General features: G+C 35.7%; 1 protein-coding gene across 8 annotated transcripts in view; it reads right to left on the bottom strand.

Annotated features, from left to right (window-relative positions):
* Positions 1 to 474: 474 nt before the first annotated feature.
* Positions 475 to 13684, bottom strand: part of COBLL1 (cordon-bleu WH2 repeat protein like 1) — a 169539-nt gene continuing 156329 nt past the window's right edge. For all 8 annotated transcript variants that reach the window (XM_013052006.2, XM_013052010.2, XM_045066834.1 and 5 more), the window contains 3 exons: positions 9997 to 11570; positions 7933 to 8109; positions 475 to 1772 (listed from right to left, as the gene is read on the bottom strand). In XM_013052006.2, coding sequence (XP_012907460.2) covers positions 1686 to 1772; positions 7933 to 8109; positions 9997 to 11570 — 1838 coding nt within the window. In that variant the 3' untranslated portion in view covers positions 475 to 1685. The remainder of the gene's footprint in view (positions 1773 to 7932; positions 8110 to 9996; positions 11571 to 13684) is intronic.

Genomic DNA, 13684 nt, shown 5'->3' with positions numbered 1-13684 from the left:
AGTACAGAGTCTGCTTGACTGCACCCCGCGCCCCCTTACTCTCTCACTCAAATAAATAAATCTTTCCAAAAAAATGATAAATGCTTTTAATCCAACTCAAATATATTTGTTTATGGTTTGAAGTAGAGATCCAGATTTATTTTTTTACCAAGTGGATAATCAATCATAATTCTACAAAAAGTCACTCTTTTTGCTACAGTTTACAATAATAGAACTTAAGTTTCCATATATAAGGGTCTCTTCACGTCTGACTTAAAGAAATAACATTTAACATTTAATATGCCCCTGCCATGTATCAGGAACTATACTAAGAATTTTAAATGATTATATCATGCACTCTGGAGTCTGAATGGGCCTACATGTACCCTAGAGAGCCTTGATGGATGGTAGACCTTACTGTGACTTTTTTGTTTACTGGCTGATAGAGATAGGTCGTCAGGTGAAATTCCTAAAGATGCTGTGGACACACACAAACCAAATATATAACTTGCTTTTATTAAACGGGGGGGAAAGGGGGGTAGAAATCAACACATTTTCTGAAAAGGCAGATATCCCAAGAGCTTCAGTGAAAACCAACGTAATATCAACTTGTATGACCAAGCTTTTAGAATAAAAGAGTGATTAGATTCTTAAAGTAGGACTAGAACATGAATAAGCCCTAGATCCCAGTACAGTTATAAGCCAACAAGTTAGGCATTGTTTTGCTTAACAGTTTTAGCTTTAATGTAAATATATATTATTATTTAGAATATTAGCATCTGAACTACATAAAGACTTTATCATTTTACTTTAATTAAAACCAGGATTTATGGAACCACCAAGTAGCCTTGGAAGTTTTCCAATATGGACATGGACTAACCCCCACCTATTCTTTGCTGCATATCAAAAGTGAAATAATTGTCACAATAGATCAACATTGTCATGAGGTGATTTCTAAGGCTTCTGGCACATAAATGTATAATATCTGTGTGACAACAATGTCATGATTATATAAAAAATATTTAAAATATTCCTTGTGCAACTTAAGTCCTAAAGATTAAAAAAGCAAACTGTCCATATTAATATCAAAATACTATGGGCGTCCCATAAATTTGACATTGATTTCGTAATTACAGGAAGCACACATAAGACTTGCTCACTAAATGACTCATCATTTTAATTAACTGTTGAACCGAATATACTTATTTGGTATTAGTTCTCTATAGTATACTTTCAGCCAAAACAGACTTTAATATAACTTATAAACATTTCCAATTAAACTGTAACACTGAGGCAGCAAAGGTCATATCTACATTTGCCTTACCTCTTTATGTGTCACACAAATATAAGTCTATGAATCTCAATTTATCCTTTTGTCTAAGTCACCACAGTAGAGAATGTGTAAGTGAAATCAACAAAAGGTGACCATTTCTCATTTGAAAGAAAATGAAAGTCATTAACACCTTGTCTTAAAGTTCTAAAGCAGCATATTCAACTTTTAAGGCCATTAAAAAAAAAGGGCCAAAAATATCATAACTTATAAATTCTGTAATTCTTCTTGTGGCATTAAAAGCCACAGCACAAATTCTTACACTTTAATAGACAATATATTAGTGTACATCTGAATATACATTTGCCAACATTCTCCATTAGGATAAAGGTGTTCTTGAAATAGAGGTGATGAAGTGCATTATCACAGGCAACATTTAATGGCCATCCTGGGCATCAGGGGACATGGAATGGCTGAGTCTTGACCTTCCATTCACAGATATTGTATTTGATGGAACAGTGACCTAAGAGAAAGAAACACATTTTGCACCCATCAATTTAAAATGGAAAAGCTATCTAATATTCAGTAATTACCACACTTTAACTTCTGCTTAATTGTAAATGAGAATATTTAGCATTTAGTATTCAATAAATCACAAATAATCAAGAAGAAATGTTCACTCTACCATAAAATTAAAAATGAGAGAGTTGTTATTTCCACAACAAACAAGTTAAATAATCCATTAACACATCTTAGTCTTTACAAAATTACCAAATCAACTCAAAGGACAAGAGCACAAACAGACTGCAGGCCAAGCTGTTGAAAAGCATTTTTTGCTAAATCAGTTCTGGCTCCCCAAAAGTGCTTTGGAGAATGTAGAAAAATAAAGTGAATTCCACAAAGCAAAGAATTTTACAAATTCTAAAATTGTATTGGTGATCTATATTAACATGAAGTTTCCCTCCCAGGTACCCCTTATTTATAACAAAATGCAGCTTTTGTTTTTAATATGTTTTCATATAGGGATGCCTGGGTGGCTAAGTCGGGTAAGTGTTTGCCTGCAGCTCAGGTCATGATCCCAGGGTCCTGTGATGACGGAGCTCTGCACTTCTCCCTCTACCTCCCTCTGTTTGTGTTCTCTCACTCTCAAAAAATCGGAGGGGGAGACAAACCATGAGAGACTGTGGACTCTGAAAAACAAAAGGTTTTCGCAGGGAGGTCAGGTGAGCCTGGTGGTGGGTATTATGGAGGGCACTACTGCGTGGAGCACTGGGTGTGGTGCATAAACAATGAATTTTGGAACACTTGAAAAGAAATAAAATAAAAATGAAAAAAATGCTTTCATATAAAGGGCTAAAAGAGTCAAATCTAGGACTGTTATGCCAAAACAATTGCAGAATGAATGAAAAGTAGTTTTTTTCTCCCAATAAACTCCTAAGTAGCTTGAAATTCCGAATTATTTAGAATATTTTTAAAAAGACATATGCATTCTGGACAGTAAATAAGTATAATATCTTGAAATATTATACATAAAATAAGACAATATTTTAAGAAAAATTGTTAATCTCTATATTACAATTTGGCTAGTTTAGATTCTTAAACGAACATTATCATCTTCTCCCAAGAAGAAAACTGAAGTACAAGAAGCCATAGATTCTGCTTAGCAACAGAGTATGTTAGTGAAAAGGAAAATAAAATGGGCAAATTTAGTTTGGATTTGATTTCCTTGTGCTTCATTTTTGCCTTTTATTAAACAAAAATTGACATCTAAACTAATCAGCTTTCTTGACTGTCTATGAATCCAGAATGTAGAAGAATGTTGACACTATCCACCTGGGAAAAAAACAAAACAAAACAACAAAAAAAACCACACACAAAGGAAAAGTTGCCACCAGAAGAAGGAAAGCTCATCTGCATTTTGTGTAGTAATCCTGTGGGATTCCTTTCAATGAACAGCAAACAGGTAATGACTTTTCATTATGTAACTTTGGTCTGAAAAGTTTCAGTGTGTAGGAATTATTTTTGTAATAACTGCCAAAATTGTAGTTCTCATAACTCTTTGTAAAGTAAAAGAAATTTTGTTTTAAACATTTAAAAAACACACTGATGACTCTAATACAAGTTAAGAGATGTTTTTGTATCACCATTTATAGACTGGAAAAACCAGAATCTGGTTAAATGTAAGGAACAACTAAACCATGGTTCATTCATAGAGTCAAATACTATGTAGTCTTAAAAGAATTGTGTGTGTGTGTGTGTGTGTGTGTGTATAATAAGATGGAAAACTTCAAAGAGGTATTCAGGAATGTTTTACAGGATTCTATTTTTGTAGGTATGTAAATGCATTTACATACTACAAAAGTGCTCTGGAAGGTTTCACAGTAATCTATCATGAGCAGTTACTTTGGGGGGATGGTATTTTGTTTGATATTTAAAATTTTGTATACTAAACTTTCAAGCATGAGAAGACATTATAGACTAGTTCATAAGTTTTGTGAGTTCAGAAACCTTGTCTATTTTAATGCCCCATTATACGTGTGTTTATTTTAGTGCCTAGCACAGTGTAGGATCAATGGATATTTCTTGAATGGAATACGGTAACTTTTTATAAACATTATAAAGTAAAAAGGTACTGCTTGAGCTTTTTGAATAATGAACATAATACAATAAAGATATTTTTAAAAGTAACATTAACAAATTTACTGATAAGAGCATCTGCTAGTTGCCTGTCTACCCTTTAAAGACTTTTCAGGAATATTCACCTAGCTTTCTTATTCTTGTGAGAAGCATTAACTATGAAACTATCATTTATTTTTAATTTAAAAATATAGAGAAAGAAGTGCCAACCTGAAGCTTTAGATTGTTCAAATTCCAATCAAGGAAATAAGAATAAAAAGCAGACTAATTAAACAAATAAAATAAGCCAGCAAGATTCTGAGTGTCTTATCCAGTTTTTTTCTTCCTTCCAGATTTCCATGTAGCCAAAGATAAATTTTGTATCCTGAAGGAATGGTTAATATCAAGCACTAAATACCATTTGTCAGTGTATTTTAAGATTTTATTTTTACAAACCTATATTCTACTTGTAATGAGCTTTATTAACTGAAGCATCATCAAGAACCGAGAGCAGCCAGAGAAGCTCCTTTATCAACACAAGTCAACAATAATAGGTTCCTTAATCTCTTATGCTCTGAAAACAATTTGCTGATTCACATATAAATCTTAACACCAAACACATATTGTCAAATACTGAACCGGATTTACCGAAACTTTGTAAGAAGACGAGACAGATCTCTGTGACTACACTAGGGTCAAATAGGGGTAAGGTGTGGAGAAAATCTGAAGAAATATGAAAAAACGTGGCATGTTCATGACTACATTTATACTAAAGCAGTCAACTAGATAATTGTTCTAATATGAATCAATTATTAAAATGAAGGTTAATTACTCGGGTATGAACCAGAGCCATAAGGCAGGTTGGTACCTGGAGTTAAACTGAACATTTGGGAGCCAAAATATAGGCAAACCTGGAGCCAACTTTCTGATGAACAATGTAAACCTCCTGTCAAAATCACTGAAGATTTTTTTTGGCACTCTCACTGTTGTTCTATAAAAGAAATGTTAGAATTTAAAACAAACCAGGAGAAATGTTCAGTACAGGACAGAAATAAGGGACTTAAGCAAAGATCACAAGGAATCAGAGCCTTCCTGTGCCCATTTCTATTTCCTTTTGCAGTATAATGTTTTTTGAAATATAATACACGTACAGAAAAGTGCCCTGAATGTAAACAAACAACCCAATGAAAACAAACACAAACATATATATAATCCAGCACCTAGGCCAAGAAAAGAATAGCTCCAGCTCCCTACTGAGCTTGTCTTTAAAATGTTGACATTTTCTCTATCACTAAATGTCTATCATGTAGACATTTAAAAAATACTGCATTAATATTTATCTTGATTACTTATATTTTTGGTTCCCTCTAAATTGTGTGCCTGTCTTGCTCCCACGAGCCTCCAGCAACCCCTTTTCTTTCCATGTGGAAGTAACCCTATCATGATTTCTATAATTACTTCCTCACTTTTAAAAATAATTGCCACCTATGCATGCTGTTGAAATTTACACATATATATTTTTATAGGTCTTTATACTGTTGTGTTTAGCTGCATTTTGCCCAATTAATTGCTGTTTGATAATCCATTCTTTGAATATACTATTTATCCTCTTTTTGGATATTAAGGTTATATTTATTTGGAGCTGTTACAAACAACATTTCATGAATATTCTTATATGAGTCCCGGCACACAACACACACCTTGTTAGGGTATATAATTAGAAGCGGAAATACTGATCATGGAGTGTGGATATTATTCACTTTACTTGACCCTGTGTCCATTTTCACTGGGATAAAATGGATTATGTAAAGAATTTTCATTAAACAAAATTTAGGAACTGGCACTCTAAGACTCCGAGCTATCGATAATATCCTACTGAAAGAGATAAAATTTAGCCTCGATAGAACCTAAAGTAGTGAGTTAGAAACAGGGTACAATTATAGGATCATCATTTAGGGCCTGCTTTCTATGCTGATTCACATCCAGCTCATTCTGGAAGCAATGAGAGTTTTATAAGTGAAGAGACTGCCAATTCAGAGCCCAGAACACCAAGCACACAGCTGCTTGCCTGTACAGTTCTGTTGGCCGAAAAGACATTCCCAGCTTCATGCACTGTTTTCTGCGACGTAGCCATTGAAATGGGTTACTGTATCCAGTGACTTTAGTACAAAGGTACTGCAACGATTTTCTGTGTAGTTCCTTGGTTCTCCCCTGGACCTGATACACCACTGCTATTCAGTCTCAGGCTGTCAACACCCAGAAGGCAGAGGCTTCATTTTATTCATCTTCCTCTCCCCAGTATCTAGTACAGTGGGGTTTTTTTTGTTTTGTTTTGTTTTAGTTTGGGTAATTTTTTTTAAATTTTTTTTTCAGTGTTCCAAAATTCACTGTTTAGTACTTTTGTGTTTAAAAATGCTTATCAAGGGATGCCTGGGTGGCTCAGTGGGTTAAGCCTCTGCCTTTAGCTCGGGTCATGATCTCAGGGTCCTGGGATCAAGCCCAACATTGGGCTCTCTACTCGGCAGGGAGCCTGTGTCCCGGCCGCACCCCCGCCTGCCTCTCTGCCTGCTTGTGATCTCTCTGTCAGATAAATAAATAAAATCTTTACGAAAAAAATGCTTATCAAGTGTACTGAACTGAGAAAGCTTTAAATCAGAAGTGATGGATTTGAAACTCAACCTTAATTTAAAAGATTAGAAAGAAATATTTCCCTAAGTGAGAATGTACAATTTATTTGCATGGGCCTATTTCCCCATAAAAATATAACTGTTATGACCTGTGAAATACCAGTTTTAGTATTCAAAACCACTTTTCATTTTTTGCTTTTTTGCCACCTGGCATCTAAATTCAGACTCTACAAATACCTGACAAAATTCAAACCTAGTCCCCTGAATTACCCCTTCACGTTTTCCTCCACTCCTGACAGCAGGCAGTATTTTGCCCTATCTTCCTGTTTGCCCAATTGGGAGTGCCGAGCTCTACGTGAAAACAGCGGTCACTCATGGCTCCGCTGAAACACAGGGAGAAAAGTGGCTAGCGCAAGCAGGGCCAGCCGTGGAGATGTGCCCGAGATGCCCTCCCGTTTCTTTCTCTCTCTGCAGCATCCCTGTCCCTTCGCAGATTTCATTTCTGTTGAGCTCAGTGTTTTGCTCAACAAATCTCTTACTCTTCTCTAAATAGCTTCTAAAATGATTAGAGAAGGAATTCACAAAACGAAATGCCTAGGGAGTCAGGGGAATAATGAGTACTTTTCTTGTCTTGGGTGTTGAGGAACTTGCAACCAAGACAACTAAGGGGAGAACAAGAAAGACATTTAGGGAGACAACAGTCTCTGGGAAGTCTGTTATGATGCCAGGCTCCAAGCTTCACCACGTGCGTCCTCTCTGAGTGGATGAAAGTGACAGAGGGAGGAAACTCACCTACAAATAATTCACTGTAACGTTTTTTTGGCATTTGCTCCAAAGAGAGTTAAATCAAGAGACCTGAAGTTCTCCTGCACCTCAGTAAAGAGGAGCGAGCCACTCAGGCAGGCCACTATTAGACCAGAGTTTCTATATTCGATGTCATCTAAATTCCTTAGGTTTTCCCTATACTTTTTTCTAATCTACAAAACAACACCCACCCCCACCCAATCTCCTGCATAGGGCAGTGAACTTTGACCACTGTGGGAGCTAGGACTAAAACCTTACAGGCTCTTATATTGCTGGTGCAGTTTTTCTAGATTAAGGAGGGATTTTCTTTTCTGAAAGAATTTTTTCTTACTGTGCTGATATAATTTATAAAATAAGAGTCCAGGGTACTTTCTATGTAGAGTCATATAATAAAGAGTAAAACCCACGTTCTGCACCTGGCCCATGGTGTGGAAAACAGACCGGACATATTTTTAAGTATGTGTAAGACTCTGGATTCTTTCAGCTTATACTTCAAAAATGACCCTTGCCATCAAAGAGTAACTTCTGGCACCCTCCCTATTCAGATTCAAAAGCCAGAAAACAACTTACCCTAAGTATTAGTTTGACAATGTTGAAAATATACCCACTGTCACTCATTTGATAAAGAAAACTTACCCTTTTCAGTTTGGCAGCAGCCTCTCCGGAACGGATTGCAGTCAGCAAACTCTGTCGGATCTGTTCTGGGTCAGAGCTTTGGAATGTTAAAGAACTTTGTCTCTTAAGAATGAATGATGGGCAGTCAGGTGGAGATGGTATTTGGGATTTCTGTTCATTATGTGCAGACTTATTTCCCTATAAAAGTAAATGCAAAATATTTATATGAATACCAAGTGAAGAATGAGTCATTTTTTTAAAAAAATGTCATCATCAATATTCTTTAAGAATCACTATTTGCCACACTGGTGTTTCAGACATAGCTTAGTTTCCTTGCCCACTGAATTATCTCTGCTGCCAGAGCTCAGCTAGAAGATGAGGGTATTACTTTCTCTTGTCTTGAACTCATGAGGCTAAGGAAGAAAAGTGGTACATCTCTTTGCTATAAGAATACATTGGTAATTTTACTATCCTTAAGTCAAATGATGCTGATTTTGCCAGTGAGAATTGGCTAGAAGAGCTAAATAAATAATAATAAAAATCTCACAGACTAAAAAAAAAAACCACACTTTTATAGTTACAACATAGTACGTTGTGAAATTATCACTTTTAACAGAACAAAATGGACAAATTGACAATTTTATATTGGCTGAATCTAACATACCTTATAATAAAAGAATATTAATGACTGTGCTACATGTAATAGCTTATTTTGTGTTTCTGGAAGTCACAGGGGCTAAATGATAACCATGTTTTATTTTTCCCATGAACTAAAAATAAGTATTAGGAATCTCCATATTTAAGAATCAGAAATTTAATTAAGCTTCTTAGGAAAGAATATTTAATAACTGATTTAACTTGGAACTATTATCAAATAATCTTAAAAATGTCTTTTTTAAACTGCCAAACATCTTTACGAAAGATGAGCTAAATGGAGTTCAGGCAATGACTCAAAAACTGTATTATCTAAATCAAACTTCTGTTGTTTAGGAATGGCATTCCATCCTAAGAAGAAACCCAGGCTTTGTTCCCAAGTAAAGAATTAATCTCTATACCATATATCTCTTCCTGACATTATATCAAAGCGAAGAAATATAAATGTGAAATATACAAAGAAATGTCCTTCGAGATGAATATTGCTTTGAGACTATGGAAAAAATCTTTACTTGGCAGTGTGGTTAATGTTCTGTTACTCTAGGAATGTTTGAAAAGTACTGTAAAATACTTCTGGAACTGTCACACAAATCTGAACGTATTCTTTAAACACTATCAGAGTAAAGGTAAACAAAATATTTTTTAACTTGCAAGGGGATTATTGTAATTGATACTGTAAATGTCATCCTTTCCTCTGACTATACTATTTGAATCTACCAAATTATAACACTCAGTTGACCAAATACGAAGTCAACAAATGTCCCTTTTTATGTCAATTATTAAAGTTAGACAGTGGTTAAATGATATTTTAGTCAAACCAGTAACTGGTAAAGTTGACACTGAATTAACAAAAATGGGAAATTAAGAAAATTACATATTTAAACTCTAGTTTTAGTTTAAGTTATTTCAATGTATCAATGTTTGGTAACTGAGGTTGAGTGTGTGTGATTGAAAATGTCTAGCTGGGAAATGTTTGGTTATTTTATCTAGTCTATAAATACTGCTTATGTTTCTATATAATTAAAACTATCTATTTTGCCATTGGGTAGAATTGGAGAAGAAAAGAAACCGGAAAATCCAGAAAAGTTGTTAACAAACTGAGAAAAGCAGAAGAGGAAAATAGAATCAGAACTATAAAGCAGTAAGTTATGCAAATGTAGGAGCAAAGAAACTTTAAATTACTGTATTTGCTAATGATACAATTATAGAATGATGACCTTTATAGTACTACCTAATCGTGTTAAATTAATAATAGCTCTGAGAGTAAATAATCAGATTTTATGTATTACTTCTCTTTTTACCCCTATGGTAGCTTGCTATTAGATTAATAGGAATTCAGAATTAAGTCACACACAAACACCAACATGCTTGTCGACCCTCATTGAAACCAGGCTGTATTGGAATCCCTTATTTTTAAAACGGTCACCTTACCTCCTCACTCACACACAGCTGTGGGATGCCCACAACCTGATGTTCAGAAGGAGACTTCCCTTCTTCTGCGTCAGGTGGAGGGGGGGCAGCCGCACCCTCGTCGCTCCGCTCTGGGCGCACTTTGCTGAGAGACTGGGATCGTTTCACCACGGCAAGGGCAAAGGGAGACGGAGCAGAGCTCACGTAAGGTCTCGGGGCCCCAAAAGTTTTCAAAGTCTTCAGATTTAGTGCTGCTAACTGACTGGCCAGAAGAGGAGCAGGTTTTGGAGCTCCGGGAGGAGGAGAGGTTTCAGTGGGCTTCTGGCTGCTGCTGCCATCCTGAGGGTTTTTTGTATGGGGCTGTGGAAGGGATGGAGCTGTCTTACTTAAGGGAGAAAGAGTTTGCTCCTCCAGAGGTGGTATCGCATCCCTTTCCCCCTCCTTCTTTAGTAGTTCTTGTGGAGTGGGGTTAGGGGCCACATGCACACTCCTGGCAGCTGCAGATGTGACATACTGACCTGAAACTCTTTTTTGCATTTGCAGGAAAAAAGAACTTGGTTTGGTCTGGGAATGTGAAACCCGAGATTTAAGTTTTGACTCCAAAATATTGTTTATATCTTCCAAATTCGGCACAAATGGAGCTGTACCTGTGTCTTTCGTCGTCCTGGGAGGAGGCTTCAGAGGATTTCCCATGGCGAGGTGGGATGAGCTCTCCACGCTGTGCACTAGATGCCCTGTTCTTGGGGGAAGCTTCAGCTGAACGTCTGCCTGTGGCACCTTCGGGCTTTCAGAAATAATATCTTCTGTTTGGATTGCAGTTTCTTTCAAACTCTCATGAGTGTGCTTTCTTCCTAAAGTATGTATCTCCTGATCATCTTTATCCCCAGTGGTTTCTGATTCCCAATTTTTCAATATCTCCAAGGATTTGGGAGGCACAATTTTATAAGTAGTCATTCCAATTTTGGGTATGTAGTCTCTCGTGATTTCATTTGAAGGTTTTGGCTTGGGATCATAGTCCTGTCTATACAATGGATAATTCTTCCCATGAGAAATAGCTGAATCCTTATCAACCCCATCTATAGGAGGCAAAAGATCCTCATTACTGTGTGAACCAACTGGACCTTTAATGGGGAGTTGATTTTCTGAATGTACATTTAGGAGGCCCTGACTCCTGAATGTTCCTGAGGCATCTACAGCATCCTGGGGACTTGAAGAGAAGGGCCGAGTTGATTTATTGTTACTTGGAGTTGGCACACTTTCATTAACTTTGAAATCAGACAAATCATGATCTCGGTGGTTCCCATGAGAGCTGTCAGTAGAAGGGATGGTCTGAATGGCTGCATCCTGCATTTTGGTCTTTTCTTCACTGGATTGATTCAGTTTTGGGTCCTGTACTAATGAAGCAGCCAGGTGATTCTCCTTGTAACTGTCAGCGGTATCAGTTTTATGCGCTTGATAGTCTGATAGTCTGTCAACTTCCGTGTCCACATTGTTATTTTTGGCAACGCCTCCTACGTTGATTATTGTTCTCCTCACTCCATTTTTCATATGATCTTCTGTGTTTGGTGGAGTGACAATTCTTTCATTTTGATCCACTGAGAGAAAAAAAAAATATTGCTAAGTCAAATATGAACAAAGTAGAAAAACCTCAAGTTTTCAATGCCTGCCTCCCCCAAACTGAAATAGGTTGGTTTGAATTCTACAGATAATTTTCAGCCCACTAATGATATAAAAGCAGGTAAGAGCATCAGGAAAAACAGCTTGGGCTTTGGCATCATAGAAACCTGAGTCCAGAACCCAGCTGGACTTATATGTTACTTAACCTCTCTGAGCCAAACCCAGCTTCCTCAGATGTAAAAAGGTGAAAATATGTATTATATTTCATATGTCATTTATGTAACATGCTAATTAGGTAGGATATTCCCCAGAACAAAAAGAAACATGCATGCAAGAGAAAAAAATTATGTCATGGTTAAATTTTCTATTATGTTGCAAGTTCTTAAATTAAATATCTAATTTTCAAATGGACTTAATTTTTATTCTTCCTTAAAAAATGCAACTGATTTGCAGAATATTTGTTTTCTATACAAGTGACCTCTCAATGACTCATAATTATTAACTTTTGTGACACATTTGATTTTCATGAAAAAGACACATTTCTTCCTATGCTGTTTTTTACTTGGTTTGTAAGTATTTTTAATATCTATATGAAAAGTACTATTGTCAATACCTCTATAAGCACAAAAAAAATGGTCCCTGGTACCAGGAAATGAATGTAAATGTATTCCCTTCTTTCTTGCCTATTTCTCATTTTCCAGTGAATATAGGCATAGCTATATACCTATGTTACACAACAGAAATATTTTCCAAAACAAAGTAAATCAACATATTTTAAATTCATTTCCCTATAAACCCTAACTAATTGCTTTTGGAACTCCAAATGTCTATTTTTCACTATTCACCAATTCTGAATTTCTCATCAAAATCTCACAATTATTCCCAATGACAGGACTGGAAACCTGGGATCACTGCTGGATTTAGTAGCTAATCCATCCCCATACATACCTGATAATGACACCAACCAATGTCAACAAATGGTTAGGTCATTTTCCAATGATAGCCAGTAGAAGGAAAAGGTAAATTTTGTACTATCCTTTCCTTCCCCTACTCAAAACTGACAACAACAGCTACAAAATGAATCATCTGTCAGAAGAATGATTGAAACAAGTACATAATGTAGATAAAAAAGGAAGAAAACTATAAAACTGTTTTTAAGATAATAAAAATAATTTATTTTAAAAATTGCCTAAATACTTTAATTTTAAAAAACAGAAAAAAAACCCCACCTAGAGTTAACAGAGGTCATTGCAAATCAAATGTAAACCAAAAAAATATTCTTATAGAAATACACCTGTGACCATAGCACTAAGATTTTGATGCCAAAATCTTAGCAAAAATGATCCATCATTTTTAAAAAAAGGAAGCAGCATGATTTCTCAGTAAAATTCTATTGGCCATCAGAATGTATGTTGTGAAGAACTGAATCAAGAGGAAAAGGATGGGGAAATTATATACTTTTAGAACTTCTAAGTATTTTATCTCAGGATGGTATTGACCATGGGGAAAATGAACCAGAGACCTATTTGAAATAACCAACACATCCTACATAGGTAAAACAACATATATCTACATCAGTCTATCCACTTGTGACACTGGAATAATCAACATTTTATCCAAATATGAATATGTATATGCCTATGTTTTCTAAGAATCTTCACCTAGTTTTGTATATTAATATAACAGACTGGACTATGAGAATTCATAAGCAAATTCCTTCATATCTTCTTATAATACGTGCATTCCTCGCATCTTCTATTTCTGTAGTGTCATTTTTCTGAACTTCAACCTTAAGTACAGATCTTCCTCAACTAATGATAGGGTTACACTGTAACCTATTCCATCATAACTTGAACATATTGTTAAGTCAAATGCATTTAGTACATCTAAGCTACAGAATATTACAGAATACTATACTACTTTAAATGTGTTCAAAACACTTTAGCCTACAGTTGGGCAAAATCATTCTCTCACAGAGCCTCTTCTATAGTAAAGGGCTGAGTATCTAATGTAACTTATTAACTACTGTACTGAAAGTGAACAGCAGAATGGTGGCAGATGTGAGGGCTTTTACCATTGGAAAGCCAACTGG

Source organism: Mustela putorius, unplaced genomic scaffold (genome assembly GCF_011764305.1).
Source record: "Mustela putorius furo isolate JIRA1106 unplaced genomic scaffold, ASM1176430v1.1 tig00003869_pilon_pilon_pilon, whole genome shotgun sequence".
In the NCBI taxonomy this organism is placed as follows: domain Eukaryota; kingdom Metazoa; phylum Chordata; class Mammalia; order Carnivora; family Mustelidae; genus Mustela; species Mustela putorius.
The sequence above is the reverse complement of the archived record's forward strand: the minus strand, read 5'-3'. Positions and strand labels throughout refer to the sequence as shown.